The sequence below is a fragment of the Quercus suber genome, unplaced genomic scaffold, assembly GCF_002906115.3.
Source record: "Quercus suber isolate HL8 unplaced genomic scaffold, Cork oak 2.0 scaffold_381, whole genome shotgun sequence".
Classification (NCBI taxonomy): domain Eukaryota; kingdom Viridiplantae; phylum Streptophyta; class Magnoliopsida; order Fagales; family Fagaceae; genus Quercus; species Quercus suber.
The window spans coordinates 294893-317073 of record NW_027069833.1 but is presented as its reverse complement, the minus strand read 5'-3'; the positions used below and the strand labels follow the sequence as shown (position 1 = coordinate 317073).

At 36.7% G+C, this 22181-nt stretch overlaps 2 protein-coding genes and 1 pseudogene across 2 annotated transcripts; 1 reads left to right on the top strand and 2 right to left on the bottom strand.

Moving 5' to 3' along the window:
* The first annotated feature begins 506 nt into the window (after positions 1 to 506).
* On the top strand, positions 507 to 2992 carry LOC136062098 (uncharacterized). Its single transcript, XM_065760779.1, has 4 exons — positions 507 to 862; positions 1375 to 1469; positions 1621 to 2650; positions 2731 to 2992. Exons 1-4 carry the CDS (start codon positions 773 to 775, stop codon positions 2809 to 2811), a joined length of 1296 nt encoding a protein of 431 aa, XP_065616851.1. The 5' UTR covers positions 507 to 772; the 3' UTR covers positions 2812 to 2992.
* A 1418-nt stretch (positions 2993 to 4410) lies between these two features.
* On the bottom strand, positions 4411 to 8339 carry LOC112007369 (MDIS1-interacting receptor like kinase 2). Its single transcript, XM_065760754.1, is given in 3 exon segments — positions 4411 to 5063; positions 5254 to 6498; positions 6501 to 8339. Coding segments are annotated over 3 exon segments (3342 nt in total). The 5' UTR covers positions 8266 to 8339; the 3' UTR covers positions 4411 to 4731.
* A 5366-nt stretch (positions 8340 to 13705) lies between these two features.
* On the bottom strand, positions 13706 to 20764 carry LOC111990366 (MDIS1-interacting receptor like kinase 2-like; annotated as a pseudogene).
* Positions 20765 to 22181: the final 1417 nt, after the last annotated feature.

Sequence of the window (22181 nt, the reverse complement as noted above, 5' to 3'; positions counted from 1 at the left end):
TGTGTTTTTAGCCAAGATAAAGAGTGGGATTCGAACATGGAAAGTTCGAATACAATCTTTGTCTAATAAAATCTGATCAAAAGATCGTTAAAGAAAAAGAAGAAGAAGCAAATAGTAAAATCTTTTAATATCTAATCTGAAAAACTGTCACTTAAATTCTCTTTCCAAGAAAAGAAATTCCTATTGTATGTATTATTGGTACTTGAAAAAGAACTTTACTTTTTTGGTATACAAAATAGACGTTATAGAGTTGATGGAACCAATCACCCTTTAAATACAAAAATCAGTCATCATTAACAAAGTGGACCCCTATAAATGACGCAATGGTTGAGATCAAAAAGCCTATTCACACACACACACACAAACGTTGTTTCTGTGAACAACACGTTAGAGTTATGTTTGTTTTTTTGGGCAAAAGAAAACACAAAAAGATTTACAGGCTGTGAAATAGATTGAGTCAATCAACGAATCCTAAGTCCCAACGGTCACTTCCTCTTTTTCACTAAAATAAGAATTTTTTTTAAAGAAAATTACAAAACAAACTCTCCAACTAGAAGTAGAAGAAGGAAGAGCCCCTATTACAGAACCGCTCTCTCTACACTTCAAATTTTTCTTTGACGCTCTCCTTTTCTCTTTTTAGTAAACAATGAAAACCCATTAAAGCAAATCTTTCTCTGGGTAGAACTCAGAAAAACCCATTTGGCAAATCTCTGAGATTTTTCTTCTAGAGGGAGAGAAATTTTTTTGGTTTTTTTTTTTTGTTGTTGTCAAAATGGGTTGTTTTCTTGGTTGTTTTGGTTCTTCCAAAGATGGGAAAAGAAGGAAGCAGAGACGCAGCAAGGTTCAACCTCGTGATCAACCAGTAAGTACTGTCTTCAAGATTTGTTTTTGCGATGATGTGTTTTAGTGTTTTGTTTTTTCTTAACCCTTTGTTTGACATAAAGAAAGAAAAGATATCAAGATTGATTTTTTGTTTTTTTTTTTTGTTTTTGTTTTTGGTTTCTAAAAAAGGTCAAATAGTCACGTTAATAAAGTTACAGACTTGAATCTTTACGCCCAGTTTCTTCAAGATGTAATATTTTTGGCTTTCTTTTTAGTTTCCTAGCTTTTCTCAGCAACCAAACAGAGCTTAAGTACTGTTTTCAAGCTTTGAAAGCTTTTTTTGTTTCTTTTTATTTGGTTTCTAAAAAGGGCATATGGTCAAGTTCATAAAGTTGCATACCTGTATCTTGACCCAAAGTTTATTGAAGATTCAAGATTTTGGTTTTTATTTTTTGGCCCCCTAAGTTTGCTCAGCAGTCAAACAGAACTTTAGTTGATTATTGTTTTTAGAGAACTTTTAAAACTGAATTTGAATTCTGAAAATTGTTGCAGAGAACTGCAAGTTGCACGCCTGCGCAATCTGCTGTTCATTCTACTCAAGACGGGGACTCCCAAACACCCATCGACATCACGAATTCACAAGTCCAGTGAGTTATCAAATTCCTTAGCTTTTTTGGGATTCAATGCTTTCCTAATTTTTGGTTTTTGAGAGCAAAAGAAAAATTTGTTTTATTTATAAGCTTATTGTTATATATTTTTTTTCTTCGTTTTTTGATTTTTGATATGATTTGAGTGTAGGGATGAGCCTGAGAGAGAGTCCAGCTTTAGAAGCAGAAGGAAAGTAACATTCAACTCTAATGTGGAAACCTATGAACATGTTTTGTGTGAGGAAGTTAAGAATGTTGTACCAGAGACTGAAGGCAGTGGGAAGAAGGGGCAGGAGGAAAATATAGCAAAATCAAGTCAAACAAAGTCTTCTTCAGAAGAAAATTCAATCGCTTCAAGCTTGGTATCTTATCCTCCGAATCATAGATACCAGAATTGCAGGGACAGTGACGATGAGTTTGAAGAATTAGATTATGAGGAGAGTGATCTTGATGATGACGATGATGACGATGATGATGATGATGATGACGATGATGGGGTACTTGAGGTGAATGAAATTTATGAGGATGATGATGATGGAACTGTTGAGTCCAGGAGAAGAATTCCTGTTGTTCCTGTGGTTACCGAGGTGGTTGATGATTGTCCAATAAGATGTGATGAAGGGGAGGTTAAGCCATATGTGTACAACCTGAACGTTCGAGATAGGAGTGCTTATGTTCATCCTGTGCTAAACCCTGTCGAAAATCTTACGCAATGGAAAGCTGTTAAAGCTAAAGGGGCATCACCATTGAGGCCTCAGAAAGAGAATTTTGTTTCGAATCAAGAATCTGAGGTTTCATTCAGTTTTAAGTCAAAAACTAATCAATCCAAGAAGTCAAGCCAGGAAGTAGCAGTTGATGCTAGCCTTTCCATCTGGTTGGAATCATCTGAGGCAACTCCCATCAATAAGTCTGGCACCATTACACCTGAGATAAGCATGTCACAACGATCAACCTCATCAAGGAGCCCAGAAGATAGACCTATTTTGGGAGCATTAACTGTTGAAGAACTCAAACAGTTTTCAACTACTTCTTCACCAAGGAGGTCACCAAGTCCAAGCCCCGATGACATGCCTATAATAGGGACTGTTGGGACCTACTGGAGCCACACAGGCTCTACCAAGAATTCTGGCTCAGCCTCTTCCTACAAAGGAATCCCAAATACAACCAGCAAGTACAGAGAGGTATATGTGAAGTAAAACTAGTGAGAGTTTTGTTTTAGGGGATGGAGTAGTATTCTGATTAAGTTTTTGTGGGTGTGCAGGATAAGAGAGTGAATTGGCACTCTACTCCATTTGAGGCAAGGTTGGAGAGAGCTTTGAAAAGTGGTTCTGCTGAGGCTTAAACTACTCATACTCCTGGTGTATGTTAGACAAGCTTGTGAGTGATTTGGTGTTGGATTGTTGTTTTATGTTCTCAGCATCTATATTTTTTAATTCTTTTGTAAAATTCAATTTGGTTGTTTGTGACATCTGCTTGCCTGTTGTAATTTCATGATTTAATATAATTGAATTTATTCTTTTTAATTGTATCCATAATTCTTTTTGCAATGCTGATTTATGATTTTATGAAGATCAGTTTGGTTTTTATATATTCCGGAAGACATTCCCTTCAGCTCCCTGGATTTCAATTTTAAACCAGGGAAAGTCCACATTCTGTTTCTTGATTTACAGCTACCAAAACTTTGCCTCTCTCTCTCTGAGTTTCAGTCACTAGATCAGAGTTTTATATAATTTGATGACTTTTGGTTGGAGATTCCAGTAATGGTGGTACATTTTTGTCTAATCACAATTTGATTTCCAACAGCACAACCTTTATTGGGTACTTAATGTAATATTAACAATTCTTATTGGGCAGTTGACATGGCTACATAATATACTGGTTAACAAATACAAATCTTATTGGGAAGTTGACATGGTTTGTTTGCTCCTAGGTAGAATTGTGTACTGATTTAGTAGGCTAATGTGTGTGTCAGACCAATAGAACCCAAAAAAAAGAAGCAGCAAAGTCGAATTACCCATAGAAGAAGTGTGAGCGATGCAAATTATGCTATTTTCTGTGAATGATAGGTGGCTGCAATGGTGGCTGCAATGATAGGCCACAATTTTGCCCAACTATTTTTCTTTTTAGTAATTGGAGTGTCTATTTCCATAACTGTAGCTTTTTATGCCAGTATGTTTTGGATTCTTTTACGATGTGTTTAGAAGTTTGAAAGGGGAAAAAAAGAGTAGAATACGAGATAGAAGAAGCTGAGAGGGACACAGGTGAGGGGAATGGTATTCTTTTCTCTTGCTTGGATGTTTTAAAAATTAAGTAGAAAATAAGAGCAAATGATAAGATATTATATAAATTAATAATTATAACATCTTTTTATTCAATTTCAAGAAATAGATATAAATTGTTAATTTAAAAAATTTTAATTTAAGTAAAATTGGTCCTCTAAATTCTTCCAATTTTAAATTAAAAGAAGGTTTTAGAGGATATCTTACCTCTCAAACCATTTCCTTCCATACAAACACGTAGTTATTAAGAGGATCCCAAACGTTCTTTGAGAGTTTTTAGCCTGTCCAATTCTCACGGGCATGCTGGCTTGTTTAATCTGCCCAGGAACCATAAGGATATTCGCAGCCATTTTGCATGCTTTTCAAGAACCACCGTGATAAGCTGGCTTAGTTTAACCAGATGACAAACATTTCCACTTAGTCAGAAGTCAACTTTAACAGCCAGGGAAGAAAAAGACAATAAGGATGATGAGATTCTTTAGTTCATGTGCTTAGTAAGAAAAGTCATCAAAAAATAGAAAACGATTAGTAAACAAATAATGATGAGATTGAGTAGAGGAAAAATGGTTAGGAGTCATGAACTTTCCCGGAAGGAAAGAAAATAAGGAAAAGAAAAGTCTGGCAGGTATTATTTAGTGAAAGGCACTAAATAAGGTTATGTACATGAAACACTGTTTATACTTTATAAATAACAGATATACAAGCTATAAGCAGGTTTCTCAACTGGCAAAAGTACCAATACAGCCCTCATTAGTGCTCAGCCCAACATATATTCAAGTAAAATGAAAGGAAAAAATAGAAAAAGAAAAAGCTTATTGTACTAGGGACCTCAAGGTCATTCTTATTTGAATAATGCAGCAGATAGCCAGATACAACAATTTTTTTATAATATCTTTTCACAATAATTGAGTAATAAGTTTTTACTCATAACTCATAACTCAACACTAATCATAACTCAACATCTGATGCCAATTTGAGCTATTTCAGAATTGGTTGGACAGGCAAATTTGGGTTTGAGCTGATAGTTCTTGTGCCACAAAACGCATGGTGGGTCGTTCCTTTGGAGAGTCATGCACACATGCTAAGGCTATGGTAACTACAAACTCCACCGCCTCTGCTATTTGGCCTGTGGGTGGTGGAAGTCCTTGGTCTAGCACATCCTTTAAAAGAAATTCATCAGTGTCCGATGTTCTCGAATTGAATGACAAGGAAGATAGGAGATCCCTTGGGTGCCTTCCCATCATAAGTTCTAATGCCACCACCCCAAAGCTATAAACGTCACATTTATCTGTTAATCGCATTGTAAGCGCAAGCTCTGCACATTCACAAAACAAATTCAATACCCTAATGAAACATTGTCATCCAAATGTCTATGAAACTAATCAAAGTTAACAAACGAACAAGAAATACATACATTTGGCAACAAGATGAGAAAAACGCATACTATTCTTTTAGAGAAACATTTATTCCAGAACAAAACTGTTGAAGTTTGATTGTTAGCTTACCTGGAGCCATGTAGCCATAAGACCCAGCAATTGGTGTCCAATTAGACGTATCTGGGTTCAACAATCTTGCAACTCCAAAATCTGAGAGCCGTGGCTCGAACTCATGCTTGAGCAATATGTTATTCACAGTTATGTCTCGGTGCACAATTGGAGGAGAGCAATCATGGTGCAAGTAAGCAACTGCATGAGCCACACCCTGCAGAATTTTCACCCTTGTATTCCAGTTCAGCTCCACTTTCCCTTCCAACCCATACAATGCATTTCCCAAACTGCCTCTCTCTACATAATCATAAACCAAGTACATGCACCCTCTAATAGAAAAGAACCCATAAGGCTTAATGATATTCCGGTGCCTAACTTCTGTCAACACACGAATCTCATTCTCAAAACTGTGGCGATTGGCTGATGGGATTTCACTGGAGTCTGACATGTTGAGTCTTTTAACAGCAACAATTTGACTATTTGGCAATGCCACTCTGTAAACAGTTCCAAATCCTCCTTTTCCAATGCAGTACTTCTCATTGAAGTCCTCACTGGCCTTGACGATATCCTTAAATGTGAATTTACCTTCTCCTTCCCATATTAATGACTCTCCAAGTCTTCTGCGTTCTACACTGAGGAATTTGGTTTTCCGGTAAAATATTATGATTCCGGCAACAATGATTGCAAGCAATAATAGGCCACAAACTGGAATGAGGACAACAAATAGAAGCATGTTAGAATGCTTTCCCCTTTCGGAATCTATGTGACAAGGAGGTAGTCCTTCTGCATTTCCACACAAACCTGAGTTTTCAACATAAGCTTCTGCCGGTGCTTCTTCGAAAACTTTACTAACTGGGATCTGACCTGTTAACTTGTTATAAGAAAAATCGATGGAGCTGGAGCTTAGATTAACCATGGTGTAAAATGATGCTGGGATTTCCCCTAAGAGTTGGTTATGTGAAACGTTAAGACTCTCTAATGCTGTAATCCCAAGCTCTTTTGGTATGTTCCCAGTCAATTTGTTTTGAGACAAATCAAGCTCCTTAAGCTCAATCAAACGGCCTAGACTCTGAGGAATCTCCCCAGACAATTCATTGCAGCCCAGACTTAAATTGAGCAATTGAATCAACTTCCCAAGTTCAACTGGGATTTGGCCAGAAATTCTGTTTCTGCCCATCTGTAAAATGGTTAGAGATGCACATTCTGCCCACTCCAGTGAGATCTTGCCCATAAATTGATTATCATTTAGAGAAATCAAATAAGATTTGGATGGACACCAAATGCATTTGTGATGTTTCCATTGAATTTGTTCCCATCAAGCCGTACTCTCTCTAGTTGCAAGCAATTTCTCAAGCAATCAGGCAATGGTCCGGTGAAGTTGTTATCATTCACTGTGAATATTTGAAGACTGAAGCCACTACACAATTCAGGTGGCAGTTCTCCAGAGAAGCTGTTGTTCGAAAAGCTAACACTGCTTAGAGAAGGACTAAACTTCCCAAAGTCACTTGGAATATTACCCGAGAAGTTATTGGTGAAAAGAGAGATTCTCTGTAAATTACTGAGGCCAGATATGGTATCTGGCAATTCCCCGTATAGTTGGTTAGTGCTGAGATCAATAATTTGCAGTGAAGTCATATTTCCAATTGCTGGTGGGATTGTGCCAGTGAGATTGTTTAGGAAAAGTTGTAAGGTCTGAAGGTTTGTGAGGTTCCACAGTGCTAGAGGAATTGGACCAGACAGGTGGTTGTTTGATAGGTCTAGTTCTGTCAAATCTTTCAAGTTACCTACCTCAGAGGGAATTGAACCTGTGAACGTATTATTGAACAGTAAAACAAGTTTGAGCTTGGTCAACATGCCAATTTCCAGTGGAATTTTGCCAGTGAAAAGATTGTTCTGAAGCTGCAACGAGGTTAATTCTGTCCAATTGCTGAAAAAGTAAGGTGAGATCTCACCTGAAAGTTTATTGTCAGATAAACCCAAGTCGGTAATTTTGATCAAGTTGGTTAAAGACAAAGGCAATTCCCCAGTGAGTGAATTGGAAGCCAGGGCCAAGTAGGTGAGGTTAGTGCAAAGGCCAAGCTCAGAAGGAATTGTGGAATTTAAGGCATTCCATCTAACATCGAGATGCCAGAGCTCTGTGAGCTGGCCAATTGAAGAAGGAATTCTCCCTTCAAATAAATTGTTGTCCAGTTCTATAATTTGAAGATTGGACATTGAGCCAATATCTTCAGGAATTAGACCACTGAACTTGTTTCGTCCTAGATGAAGATCTATAAGTTTGGAAAGCTTGGTAATCTTTGGTGACACTGCTCCATGGAACAAATTTTTAGTTAGATTAAGGTACTCAAGCTTTCCCAGATTGGAAAAAACCTTTTCTGGTACCGTTCCATTCAACATATTCTGGGCCAAATCCAAGTACGTCAAGTTCTGACAATCAAGTATAAATCCTGGGAACCCATAAGCGAGTATATTATAAGCAAAGCTAAGCCGGGTCAACAAAGGCATGCGTAAAAACTTAGACCAGTCAGGAGTAGCTAAGTAGTTTGATCCAAGGTCCAAGTACCATACCTTTTGAAGATTGCTAAACTGATATGGAATTGTACCATTCAGATAGTTGTTGTAGAAACTTACGTACTGGAGCTTTGTTAACTGGCCTATCTCCGAAGGTATTGGTCCGCTGAGTAAGTTGTTGCTGAGGTCAAAGCGAGTGGCCTTAAGAAATGGAGTGAAGTTGAACTGGGCTAGTGTTCCATTGAGGTTGGCACCAGAGATGATTATTTCGGAGACTGTTCCGGTTGTGTCGCAGACCATGCCGTTCCATTTGCATAGGTTGGTGATGTTTGTAGTGGACCAAGAGCTGAGAAAAGAAGAAGGGACGAGGCTGTTTTTCCATTTGATAAGAGCTTCTGCTTGTGTTGCTGGTGATGATGTGCTGTTTAGTGGAAGCAAAGAGAGTAAAATAATGTGAAGGAGAAGAAGAGGAGGCTTTAGAATGACTGTCATGCTTTGTTTTTGATTTTCACATGTCATGCCTCATGATCTGCTTTAATCTTTAATAGCTGAAAGAGGCAGAGATACTGTCAATGATATGAATTCCATGTGTGAAAATTAGGCGTCTCAGTTCATTTATAGTGTGTTTGGTTGTAAAAAAGGGGATGAGAAAAGGAGGGAGGAGAACGAGAGAGAGGGACAGGTGGTGAAAAAGAAAATGTTTCCTTTTTACATGTTTCGAAAGGGTGAGAGAAGAGAAGAGAAGAGAAAAGAATATAATATATTTAATTTAGGCATACGTTTTTACCTAAGTACCCCAAATAATATTCTGAAATTTTAGAAGTTATTAATGGCGAGCCTCCAAAAGTTGCAGCCTTTTTACTTGCCTTTCTCCTCATTTCTGCCCAATTTAGGCAAATGAGAAAAGTGGGCATGGATAGATGCTCGCTTCTTCCACTTTTTCATCTTTTCTTTTCTATAATGCCAAACAAATAAGGGAAATTGTCATGTCAGCATTTTTTATTTTTTTTCGTTTACAAACAAAGCATAGAGTCAATAAAATTTAGAGATGGTTGAGGTCCTCAACATTTTCAAGTTAGACGGCTTACTAAGTTATGATGGCTGTCGCATTGACAGAGAAAGAGAACAAGAATTTTGAGGAAAAAAGTGATTTCTCTATCAACTCTATGAAAATGTGATTAAGTTACTGAATTAGATACATTCACAATATTTTCATAACACTTTCTTAACAAATCTTGGGTAGTAAGTTGTTATTTATTTATTTATTTTTTTTTTGAAAAAATGGTGGTAAGTTGTTATTGTTGACTTCATAATATATTTATATTAACACATAAGATTTAGAACTCTCATAATTTTTCACTCACAGTTAATAGTCAACAAATAGTCAAACATATTCGATTTTATATTATATATATATATATATAGATTATTCTTAGAAACAAACCCACATAGGGTAGAGGAGAGGATATGAGATTCTAAGAGAAGTGCACTATACCCTTACTATCAGTTTGATTTTATACCCAAATAATTTCTCCATGGATCAAATCTGTATCCAAATTTAACTTTTCTGAAGGCCTTCAATGAAGGTTGAATCTGGGTTTGGAATTTTTTATTTTTTATTTTTTTGTTGAGAAAGAGGGTTTGGACTTGGCCGGCCTTAATTCCAAATCCAATAATATTTTAACATAATAAGTCAATATTAGGCTAATTCATCGTGCCTTTAACATGTGAAGTTAGGCACCATTATCATTTTTTTTTTCTCCCGAGAAAAGCCACTGCTATCATTCATGAACCGAATGTTAGTGAAGTAGAGTTTTATTATTATTATTATTATTTTAATTTAAAGCCTGAATGTCATGGATACACCAAAACTGCCAATTAGTTGAGTTACAATGCTCTTAACTAGTGAGTAGAGATTCAAGCACTCACTACCCAAGAGGAATTTGGTGTATGTATATATATTATTGGGATCTATTTTATTTTATTGTTGAAATTCAGCATCCATAATTAGAATTCCACAAAGAGGAGCGATCCTCATTCCTTAGTCCTTACTTCACGTTCAAAATTTAGAGATGCAGGAATTGTTGTCATTTGTCAATGGTCTATGTTAATTTTTTATTGAGTAAAATATAAAATTTACAACTTCTGTTTGGACTAATGGCAGATACTACCATATTTTTTTCAAAAATATCTAATTTGTTCCCTAAGAACAAACATTACTTAATGTGGGGCATTTTTTTGCGTCAATGGGCCAAAACCCATTCTGGTACACCAAGGCTTGTGAACTAATGGGTAAGGGAGTTGGGATTGGCCTAGTGAGATTATACTGTAAGCTAGCTTGTGCACAAGGCAGGCATGTCCAATGTTTGGACAGGGTGGAGAATGCTACAGCAAGCTAAGCGTCATAGCAGATGACATCACAACGAATAACTGATATAGTAGACATAATAGAAAAATACCACAACAGAACAAATGATATAGTAGGTATATCAAACGATGTTGCCACGAGGCGACTGATACAGTAAATATAATAAAAAAGGTGCTATAGCAGAATAACTGATATAATAAATATATAATAAAAAAGAGCTACAGTAGAACAACTGATAGCGTAAGTCCCTGCGGCAAAACTAATAATAATGTGAATGTCAAACAAGTTAAAAGAAGTCACAGCAAGACAATAGTAATAACTCTAGGCAAGCTTAATAACGTAAATTCGATCTCCTAGTCCTGGGTCAAGTCTTTCAATAGGAACAAGTCCAAAAAGGAAACTAAACCCTAACACGGATAACCTCATTATAGGTTTCTACCGTTGAAGTTACTTGTGTTGGAGGAAAGGCTTAAGTAGTTTTGAGTTACGATTTATAGAATCCCAGAGAGTGGGTATGTCTAGAGGGAGAGAAAAGATGGTCTATTGATGCATGCCCCTATTTCTTCCGTGTTTTCTCTTTTCCTCTTTCTTTCCTAAGTTCTATCACTCTTAGTTTCTTGCTATCCTCTCTGTAGGTTCCTCCCCCTTTACTTATGGCTACCTCTTCCCTTTTATATTACTTGATTCCATGGGATTTCTCCCTTTTGTCCCTAAAGCTTCACCAACTGTTTTTGGCTTCTTGTGGGCATCCCTTCAAGATCACCCACTGGCTCGTTGGTTACTCGACCACTACCTTTGCCCAGAGTGTGCTTGTTGCACCACTCTTCATTCTAAGACAAAACTCCCTTGTTTTGTTTCTCCCTCTCATCCTTTATGCCTTACTCGAATGGATAAGAATTGGAGACTCTCTCTCTCTACCTCTATGGCATGCATCAGGTGGTCCAAGCCCTTTGCTTGCCTCTTTTGGGTGAATAGCCATCCCAGCAAGGCATTTTCCTCAAAAGAAGACTCAGCAGGAACCCAAAAATAGACTCATTTTCCCCCCACCACCAAACCACACCCTCTAAGTCCCTGGACTGAAGGCCTACCTCTCCTATATTGACTGGGTAAATGTAGGTGGTGCTCCAACCCTTGTACATGAGTTCCACTACCCTTTGCATCTGTCTTCTTTCGTTCCTATGCCATTTTTGTCGTTCTTGCCATGTCTCATTCTACTACGTGTCTCTCGTGTTCGTGCTTATCCTCCACGACATGAAGGGCATGGGCTCCTAGGCTTGTATTGTCTTCTTTTATTTCCTTGTGGGTTTGGACATTGTCTTGGCAGAAGCCCCTGTCCGTCCAGCCCATTGGGCTTCTACTCCTATTGCCTCTTTTCTTGCCGTATCCATGGGCTTGCTGGTTGTCATTCCTGTCGTGTTGGCCTATTGGGTTTACTACCTCTCTCCTTAGGCTTCCACGGCCTATTTACTTTACTTTTACCTCTTAAGCTCATTTTTGGTCTAAGTTTATTAGCTCTAGGCTTCTTGGTTGTAAACCATTTTTGTCTCCGTCTTGCTAAACAAGAAGAAGGTGAGATGTGTAAACAATTTTTGGAAAAGATAAATAGATGATCCCACTCTTTCAATGGTGGCTGCAATGATATAGGCCACAATTTTGCCCAACTATTTTTCTTTTTAGTAATTGGAGTGTCTATTCCCATAACTGTAGCTTTTTATGCCAGTATGTTTGAAGCTGCAACAATTGTACAGGATGAAAAAATATTTTTGACTCTTGAATCGATTTAAAATTGGTAGTATTTCTAACTTTAGGGGCCTCTCTCTATCTGAGTTTCAATCACCAGCATTATAAGATTCAGAACTCAGAAGCCTAAGATTTAAATAGGTAGATTGTCTTATGAACCCAATCTATTGACTTCCTACACAATATACACTTTTGTATACCCTGTTTTGAATCACGCATTTGGAAGTTTGAAAGGAAAAAAGAGTAGAGTACGAGATAGAGGAAGCTGAGAGGAGAGGGGAGGAATGGTACCCTTTCTTCTCACATGTTTTAAAAATTAACTAGAAAATAAGAGTAAATGTTATAATATAATATAAATTAATAATTATACCACGTTTTTACTCAATTTGAAGAAATAGATATAAATTGATAATTAATTTTTTTTTTTTAATTTAAGTAAAACCTGTCCTCGAAAGTCTTCCGATTTAAATTAAAAGAAAAGGTTTTAGAGGATATCTTACCTCTTAAATCTCCTCAAACAATTTCCTTCCCTCCTTTAAGGCATCTAAACATGCTGAACTAACCTTCCATACCCTTTTTAATCTACTCATCTCCTCGCCTCCAAACAAACACACGTGCCTGTTTGGAATGCACTTATAAGCTAGCTTATTGCTTATTTTTCTTACTATTTACGAGTCCCATGTGAGTCACCTATTTATTTTATTTAATTTTTACCTTTTATTTATAGTATTTTAATAAATAAAAAAATTTAGCAGAAAGTTAGATAAGTTGTTGCCAAATGTACACAAGAGAATCCCAAATGTTCTTTGAGAGTTATTAGCCTGTCCAATTCACAGGCATGTTGGCTAGTTTAATTTGCCCAGGAACCATATGGTATCCCTTCCACAGCCATGTTAGCTTGTGCATGCTTTTCAAGAACCACCATGGGAAGCTGGCTAAGTTTAACCAGATGGCAAACATTTCCACTTAGTCAGAAGTCAACTTTGAGCAGCCAGAGAAGAAAAGAGACAATAGGGATGCTGAGATTCTGTAATTCATGTGCTTGGTAAGAAAATTCATCAAAATATAGAAAACGATTAGTAAACAAATAAGGAGATTTACTAGAGGAAAAATGATTAGGAAGTCGTGAGCTTCTTCGGAGGGAAGGAAAGAAAATGAGGAAAAGAAAAGTCTAGCAGGTATTATTTTAAGGGTAAAATCTAGTTTGCACACCCTATTATGTACACTCTTATACACACACAGACTGCACATAAATCGTGACATAAAGTCATAGTTTCCAATTCAAGTCACAATTTATGTGCTATTTGAGACTTTGAGTGTGTGTAATAAACACAACTTTTTAGTGAAATTAAGGGTCTATACATGAAACATTGTTTATATATATGACAGAGCAAAAGTACCAATACAGCCCTCACTAGTGCTCCGCCCAACATATATTCAAGCAGTGGCAGAGCCACGTTGGGACCGAAGATTCAAGTAATATGAGATTTGAGTAAAATGAAAGGGAAAAAGAAGAAAAAAGAAAAAGATTATTGTAATAGGGACCTCAAAGTAACATTTTATTTGAATAATGCTACAAATTCAATAATTTTTATAATATTTTTTATGATAGTTTTTTTTTTTATTAAAATATTTTTCACAATAATTGAGTAAATTAGTTTTTATTAATTCTTACTTGGAACGACCACTTAACATAATTTTACCTAGACGGTTTGTGAATTTTGCATGAAATTGGTGGTTTTTTATTGTTCTCACTTACTAGTTACCACGTGGAATAGGACCATAAATATTGCAGAATCCGTTTCAAGCCTGGCAATACCTTTGCCAAACACTAGTCACAAGACCCTCAACTCAACCTCTAATTCCAATTTGATCTATTTCAGGTCTGTAAAAGCTTGCTAATGGTAATCTTGTCGAAATGATCAGAGACAGGCAAACATGGGTTTGAGCTGACAGTACTCGTGCCACAGAACGCATGGTGGGTCGGGCCGTTGGAGTGTCACGCACACATGCTAAGGCTGTGGTAACGACAAACACCACCTCCTTTGCTATTTGGCCTGTAGGTGGTGGAAGTCCTTTGTCTAGCACATCCTTTAAAAGAATTTCTACAGTGTCTGAAGTTGATGTTCTCAAATTGAATGACAAGGAAGATAGGAGCTCCCTTGGCTGCCTTCCCATCATAACTTCTAATGCCACCACACCAAAGCTATAAAGGTCACTTTATTTGTTAATCTCATTGTAAGCGCAAGCTCTGCACATTTATAAAACAAATTCAATCCCCGAACGAAACATTGTTATCCAAACTTCTACAAAACTAATCAAAGTTAACAAATGAACAAGAAATACATACATTTGGCTAAAGATGAGAAAAAAAGCTTACTAATTCTTTTAGGGAAACATTTTTAGGCCAGAACAATACTGTGGAAGTTAGATTGTTAGCTTACCTGGAGCCATGTAGCCATAAGACCCAGCAATTGGTGTCCAATTAGACGTATCTGGGTTCAACAATCTTGCAACTCCAAAATCTGAGAGCCGTGGCTCGAACTCATGCTCGAGCAATATGTTATTCACAGTTATGTCTCGGTGCACAATTGAAGGAGAGCAATCATGGTGCAAGTAAGCAACTGCATGACCCACACCTTGCAAAATTTTCACCCTTGTATTCCAGTTCAGCTCCACTTTCCCTTCCAACCCATACAATGCATTTCCCAAACTGCCTCTCTCTACATAATCATAAACCAAGTACATGCACCCCCTAATAGAAAAGAACCCATAAGTCTTAATGATATGCCGGTGCCTAACTTCTGTCAACACACGAATCTCATTCTCAAAACTGTGGCGATTGGCTGATGGGATTTCACTGGAGTCTGGCATGTTGAGTCTTTTAACAGCAACAATTTGACTATTTGGCAATGCCACTCTGTAAACAGTTCCAAATCCTCCTTTTCCAATGCAATACTTCTCATTGAAGTCCTCGCTGGCCTTCACAATATCCCTAAATGTGAATTTACTGTCTCCAAGTCTTCTACTTTCTTCATTGATGACTTTGGTTTTCCGGTGAAATATTATCACTCCAGCATCAATAATTGCAAGCAGTAATAGGCTACACACGGGAATGAGGACAGCAAATAGAAGCGTATTTTTTGCTTTCTGGAATTTGTGTAACAAGTGGTAGGCAGTCCTTCTGCATTCCCACAGAAACCTGAGTTTCCAACATAAGCTTCTGCGGGTGCTTCTGCGAAAACTTTAGATCTGACCTGTTAACTTTTTATAAGAAAAATCAATGGAGCTGGAGCTTAGATTAACCATGGTGTAAAATGATGCTGGGATTTCCCCTAAGAGCTGGTTATGTGAAACATTAAGACTCTCTAATGCTGTAATCCCAAGCTCTTTCAGTATGTTCCCAGTCAATTTGTTTTGGGACAAATCAAGCTCCTTAAGCTCAATCAAACGGCCCAGACTCTGAGGAATCTCCCCAGACAATTCATTGCAGTCCAGATTTAAATTGCGTAATTGAATCAACTTCCCAAGCTCAGCTGGGATTTTGCCAGAAATTCTGTTTCTGCCCATCTGTAAAATGGTTAGAGATGCACATTCTGCCCACTCTAGTGAGATCTTGCCCATAAATTGATTGTCATTAAGAGAAATGAAATAAAGATTTGGATGGATACCAAATGCATTTGTGATGTTTCCATTGAATTTGTTCCCATCAAGCCGTACTCTCTCTAGTTGCAAACAATTTCTCAAGCAATCAGGCAATGGTCCAGATTTAAGTTGCTATCATTCACTCTGAATATTTGAAGACTGAAGCCACTACACAATTCAGGTGGCAGTTCTCCAGAGAAGCTGTTGTTCGAGAAGCTAACACTGCTTCGAGAAGGACTAAACTTCCCAAAGTCACTTGGAATATTACCCGAGAAGTTATTGGTGAAAAGAGAGATTCTCTGTAAATTACTTAGGCCAGATATGGTATCTGGCAATTCCCCGTATAGTTGGTTAGTGCTGAGATCAATAATTTACAGCAAAGTCATATTTCCAATTGCTGGTGGGATTGTGCCAGTGAGATTGTTTGAGGAAAGTAGTAAGGCATAAAGTTTTGTGAGGTTCCACAATGCTAGAGGAACTGGACCAGACAGGTGGTTGTATGAAAGGTCTAATTCCATCAAATTTTTCGAGTTCCCTACCTCCGAAGGAATTGAGACTGTGAACTGATTACCGAACAGAAAAAGATATTGGAGCTTAATTAAAAGGCCAATTTTCAATGGAATTTTGCATGTGAAAAGATTGTGCTGAAGTTGCAATGAGGTCAATTCTGTCCAAATTGCTGAGAAAATAAGGTGAGATCTTACCTGAAAGTTTATTGTCAGATAAACCCAAGTCGGTAACTTTGGTCAGGTTGGTTAAAGACAAAGGCAATTCCCCTGTGAGTGGATTCGAAGCAAGGGCCAAGAAGGTGAGGTTAGAACAAAGGCCTAGCTCAGAAGGAATTGGAAAATTCAAGGAATTCCATCTAACATCGAGAAGCCAGAGCTCTGTAAGCTGGCCAATTGAAGAAGGAATTCTCCCTTCAAATAAATTGTTGTACAGTTCTATAATTCGAAGATTGGACAATGAGCCAATATCTTCAGGAATTAGAACACTGAACTTGTTTCGTCCTAGACGAAGATCTATAAGTTTGGAAAGCTTGGTAATCTTTGGTGACACTGGTCCCTGGAACAAATTTGTCGTTAGATTAAGGTACTCAAGCTTTCCCAGATTGGAAAAAACCTTTTCTGGTACCGTTCCATTCAACATATTCTGGGACAAATCCAGGTTAGTCAATCTCTGACAATCAAGTATAAATCCTGGGAACCCATAAGTGAGTAAATTAAAAGATAAGCTAAGCCGGGTCAACAAAGGCATGCTCAAAAACTAAGACCAGTCAGGAGTTGCTATGTAGTTTGATCCAAGGTCTAGGTACCATACGTTTTGAAGATTGCTAAACTGATAGGGAATTGTACCATTCAGAGAGTTGTAGAAACTTACATATTGAAGCTCTGTTAACTGGCCTATCTCCGAAGGTATTGGTCCACTGAGGACATTAAGAAATGGAGTGAAGTTGAACTGGGCTAGTGTTCCATTGAGGTTGGCACCAGAGATGATTATTTGGGAGACTGTTCCGGTTGAACCGCAAACCATGCCGTTCCATTTGCATAGGTTGGTGATGTTGGTAGAGGACCAAGAGCTGAGAAAAGAAGAAGGGAGGAGGCTGTTTTTCCATTCGATAAGAGCTTCTGCTTGTGTTGCTGGTGATGCTGTTTTGGTTAGTGGAAGCAAAGAGAGCAAAAGCAACACAAGCAGAAGCTCTTATCAAATGGAAAAACAGCAGACATACTGTCAATGGTATGAACTCCATGTGTGAAATTTAGGCATCTCAGTTCATTTACAGTGTGTTTGGTTGTAAACATGGGGAAGAGAAAAGAAGGGAAGAAAGAGAGGGAAAAGAAGTGAAAAAGAAAATGATTCCTTTTTACATGTTTTGAAAGAGCAAGGAAAGAGAAAAGTAAATAATATAATATTTAATTTAGATATTTTTTAACCTAAATATCCCAAATAATATATTTAAATTTTAGAAGTCACTAGCCGCATACCCGCACGATGCGCGGGAAAAATTTGATATAAATATGTTTTATTGGATAATTATAAAATTAATATATTAGATTGTATATTTTTAAAAGTCAATATGTGTTATTTGAAATTATGTTTTATATTATAAGTTTTTTTGTAGTGTAACAATTAACAAATTAAATATATTTTGTAGTTGGGTATTACATATAGTGAGATATGTATGAAAATACAATGCAATATTTTTTAATAAAAAAGATTTACAGTGTGAGAACTATCAAACCAAGTTCTAATCATGTATACTTTGTTTATTACTATGTGGATGTATGCGATTCAACACTTATATGTATATTTTTCTCCAAAACATAGATCCACATCTCTTTCTTCCGTACAATTGAAACTAAGTAAAAAAGTATATAAAGATAACGATGCAATAGATCATATTCAATAAATTATATATCATAAAGTGGAAATATAAAATAAAATAAAATGCAACAAGCAAATTTCATTTCATCATATGAACATATGAACAAATCTCCCATTATATAACTCTTCAAATTCATAAACCACATGATTACTTAGATTTTATAGTAAAATAAGACCAATCCATCCATCATGACATTGCAGTATAGTCTAGATATAATTATATAAAAATCATGTTTTGTTGATCATGTTTCATAAACTAGAAGTGCCATCTAAACATCTAATAAAATCTTCAAAGAGTAACACATGAGAATTCTTAATTTGAATAGTTGATTATATATATATATATATAAAGAGAGAGAGAGAGAGAAACATATGTAGATGGTGGTGGAGGGGGGATGGTGGGGTTTGAACCACAAATAGGGGACACCATAAAGAATGTTGCTAGGCTATCACTTGAACCCTCAAAAATTAATCTAAGAGGCTAGACATAAGGATAATAGGAATTCTAAGAAAGAATTAATCAAGTTCCTTAAGTATCTATACACAAAAACATTAATAGCATAATGATACTCTAGAGTAAATTATATTTTGTCTTATTCTCTTTTTGGTTTTTTCCTTAAAGTTGTTCAACTAAACAAAGTAAAAGCTTACCAAGAAAGCTCAAATTAGCTAAAAATTTAATGATGGAGATGCCTATTATTTGTAGTAGAATGAGCAAAATAAAAATCACAAACATATTTGAGAAAGATGCATAAGACTTCTAAAAGAAATTTTACCAAACACATGGGATGCAACAATAACAAAATTACTACCCTAAATAGTTTTTGACTTTTTGACACTCTACAAATAAGCACAAAAAATGCTCATTATTAATATGTTTCATATCAACATTAGGAATTTTCACAACAATGGTAGGCCAAATAAAATTGCCTTAACAATTCTAAGTCAATTAAAATAACAAAAGTCAATATCATTGAAAAATTTGGAAAGGAAAACAACCTAATCACTTCAAAAAATGCAAAAATACTAAAAAGAAAGGAAAAGGAAAAAAAGAAGAAAAAAAGAAGAAGAAGATAATTTTTTATTGTGCGTTTTGTTTACCTCAATGGTCTTCCTATTGTTGTCTTAACTTTGAAAGTTTCAGACAAATATAAATGATGTCTTCTCAAAATGGTGAAAACTAAAGCTTGATTGAAAAATATGAAGAACAATTAGTATTGTGCTAAATTTTTTGTTGTAGATGATGGGTGATTGTATCTAAAATGTGTATTGGTATATATATATATATATATAATATTATAAAACTTAAATAAACAATCAATGTATGAGTGAGAGAGAGATAAGGTTGTGAAAAACTGAAATTTTGGAAGAGGAAACACTATAACGGTACATAAATGAAGGGACACTTGAAATGTTAATTTTATCCACTAAAAGGATAATGAATTATTCAATTTTAAAAATTACTTGAAATTAGAAAGAAGAAAACGAAAAATTGAAATCAATTTAGGTAGCTGAATAGTTAAATATTTGTATCTAATGAATAATAATGTTTGTCCATGATTTGTATTTAATTATTTTATATAAAAAAAAATTAAAAAAAAAATCATAAAAAGAAAAATGATTTAAAAAGAAAAAGAAAAAGAATATGATGTGGTTGATGAGGTGGTAACATTAAATGCTACATCTTAGCTTTTAAATATATATAGATATAGATTAGTGGTGGGCCTCTAAAAATTGCAGCATTTTGACTTGACTTTCTACTCATTTCTGCTCAATTTGGGTGGATTAGAAAAGTGGGCTTGAATGGATGCTCATTCCTTCCACTTTCTCTTCTTTTCTTTCCTATAATGCCTACCAAACAAGGGAAATTGTCATGCTAGCACGATTTCCTTTCTTTTCTCTTCTCTTTCTCCGTTTCTAAACAAAGCTTAGAGTTGGTAAAATTTAGAGATAGTTGAAGTCCACAAAATTTTCAATTTAGATGGCTTACTAAGTTATGATGGCGTCGAGTTAGATGACTTACTAAGTTATGATGGCTATCACATTTTTTTTGGAGAGGACTTCAGCTTATGACATCCGTTTCTAATAACAGTTCTTTATTATCATACTAAGACACCGAATTAACTCTATGAAAATGTAATTAAGTTACCAAATTAAAAACTTATAGAATTTCTCTATCATGTAAGGTCCCAAAAATTTTTAATCCAAAAATCCATATTTAACCCACAATAAAAAATCTCTAGAGCCAATAATTTTAGTCTCCAAAATAAAAGCACATGATAAATCATCTAGTCTCAAATAAAATGAATTGTGTAAACCTCACAAGATTTATACAAAGAGATTTTTTAATTCTCTCTACCTGAGAGCTCTCTCTACTCCTGTTTGCTTTCCGTCAGCGCTTTACATTGGCGTTGTTTCCCATTTCCTGCCTTGTCTTGTCCCAAACGTCCTTTCTTCTTATCACTTCTGCTCATCCTTACACTTGTTTCTCCTTAAGACTCACCTATCTCTTGCCTTTTCCCAACTTTCAACCATTTAGCTTTAGTTGCTTTGTTTGTTGGATCCGAGAAGTAGACTTTGTGTGTATCTTTTGTTTATCCTTCCTTTTTTCCTTTGGTCTACTTTTTCAACTCCTCTCCCACTTGTATCAACCTTTCTTTCCTCTCTTCTTTTGTCCTGTTCTTCTCCATGTCCTTCTTTGTTTTCTTTGGGTCCCTGTTTTTTGACTTTTCTATACTAACCATAGGGGACCACATCCCTGCAAGGGAGTATGGCTGGACTGAGAGCAGTGGGTCCGATATTAGTGTCGGCCCCTTCATTGAAGATACTGATGCCTCCTCCTAGACTAGTGATGAAAATGAGACTCCTTTTGCTCGGCATGGACCAATTCTTGAAGCGGACATGGATAATCTCAACATGCAAAGAGATCTCTGGTCCCATTGTGCCATTGGGTTCCTGTTGGACTACGGGAAATTCTCTGTTCAACATCTACAACAAGTTATTAACTCTGCATGGCGTATCAGAGGGGTAGTTTCAGTTGTTGGCTGAGATTCTTTCTTCTACCTCATCCATTTTGAACTTTTAGAGGATTTGAACCACTTCTGTTTGGAAGGTCCTTAGGCTATAGATGGTGCTTTATTAATCCTGGAAAAATGGAGACCTAACCTGGTGCTCAATCGTTTGCAGCTCAACTATATCTCTCTGTGCGTCCAGCTTTATGGATTGCCCCTTGAATATCAATACCCAGAATTGATTGAGCGCATGGGTCAGTTAATGGGAATATTTGAGAAGGTGGATTGGGAGGATTGTATTCCCAGGAACATTAGATTTATGAGAGTAAGGGTGAGAATTGATCCATGGATGCCCTTGACTGTTGGATTCATGCTTCGACTGGATGATGGGACTCGGACTTGGGTGTAGTGTAGATATGAAAGAGTGCATAAGCTCTGTACACGGTGCGGCTTAATTGGACATATGAGGGGCCAATGCAATGAGAGTATGGATGAGATTGAGAGAATGCTTATTCATCAAAGGAACAGGATTCAGCAAACTTACCAAGTCCAGTTTGGGTTTGATTCCCTGGAACCACATTTCCACAATGATCTACGGGCTTACTATCATAAAAGATGGAGGTGGACTACTCAAGTGAGGTATGGCAACTTACAATCCTCTCATCACTCACATGCACATGCTCCTCACCCTTCTAACCACCCTTTTCCTAATCCTTATTCCCCTGACCAATCCTAGGATGGGAATCTATAGGTTTTTCCTGATCCTGATTCCCCTACTATTTCTAACCCCCACCTCACTACTTATACTGCCTCTACACAGCCAGAGAATGGACATGCAAACCTTTATTCTGCTATATTATCCCTATCCTTAAGCAACCCTTGTACCACTCAGACACCTCTCAACTCCCCTGCTTCTTCCCCTAGCCATACCCTAAACATTGACACTCCACCCAAACTAACCTTGGATCATACTTCCCCTGGTGCCCTGCCTCAAGCACATCACCCTGATTCTGGTGATACTTTCATCCTTCGTCCACCTTGTGCCTTACCTGTGGATTCTTCCCTTCGCTGGACTTGGGTTAAAGGAAATGGTCCATTCATGACTAATGGTACACTTAGAGAGGATACTCGATCTGATTCTACTACAAACAACGATGAAACAGTGTTACTTTTCAACTTGGATAGACTTAATGAAGATTGTCCTAACTGGGTACGTAGGGATGCATGGAACAGAGGACAAATTCCTGACTTACCTGAACCAATTATTGAGAATTTAGTGCATAGAG

Bases quoted from the DNA above. Each gene is read 5' to 3' on its own strand.
- LOC136062098 (XM_065760779.1), top strand. From the start codon at position 773: ATGGGTTGTTTTCTTGGTTGTTTTGGTTCTTCCAAAGATGGGAAAAGA. The intron at 1,470-1,620 runs GTGAGTTATCAA...ATTTGAGTGTAG, and splicing joins ATCACGAATTCACAAGTCCA to GGATGAGCCTGAGAGAGAGT. The intron at 2,651-2,730 runs GTATATGTGAAG...GTGGGTGTGCAG, and splicing joins CAACCAGCAAGTACAGAGAG to GATAAGAGAGTGAATTGGCA.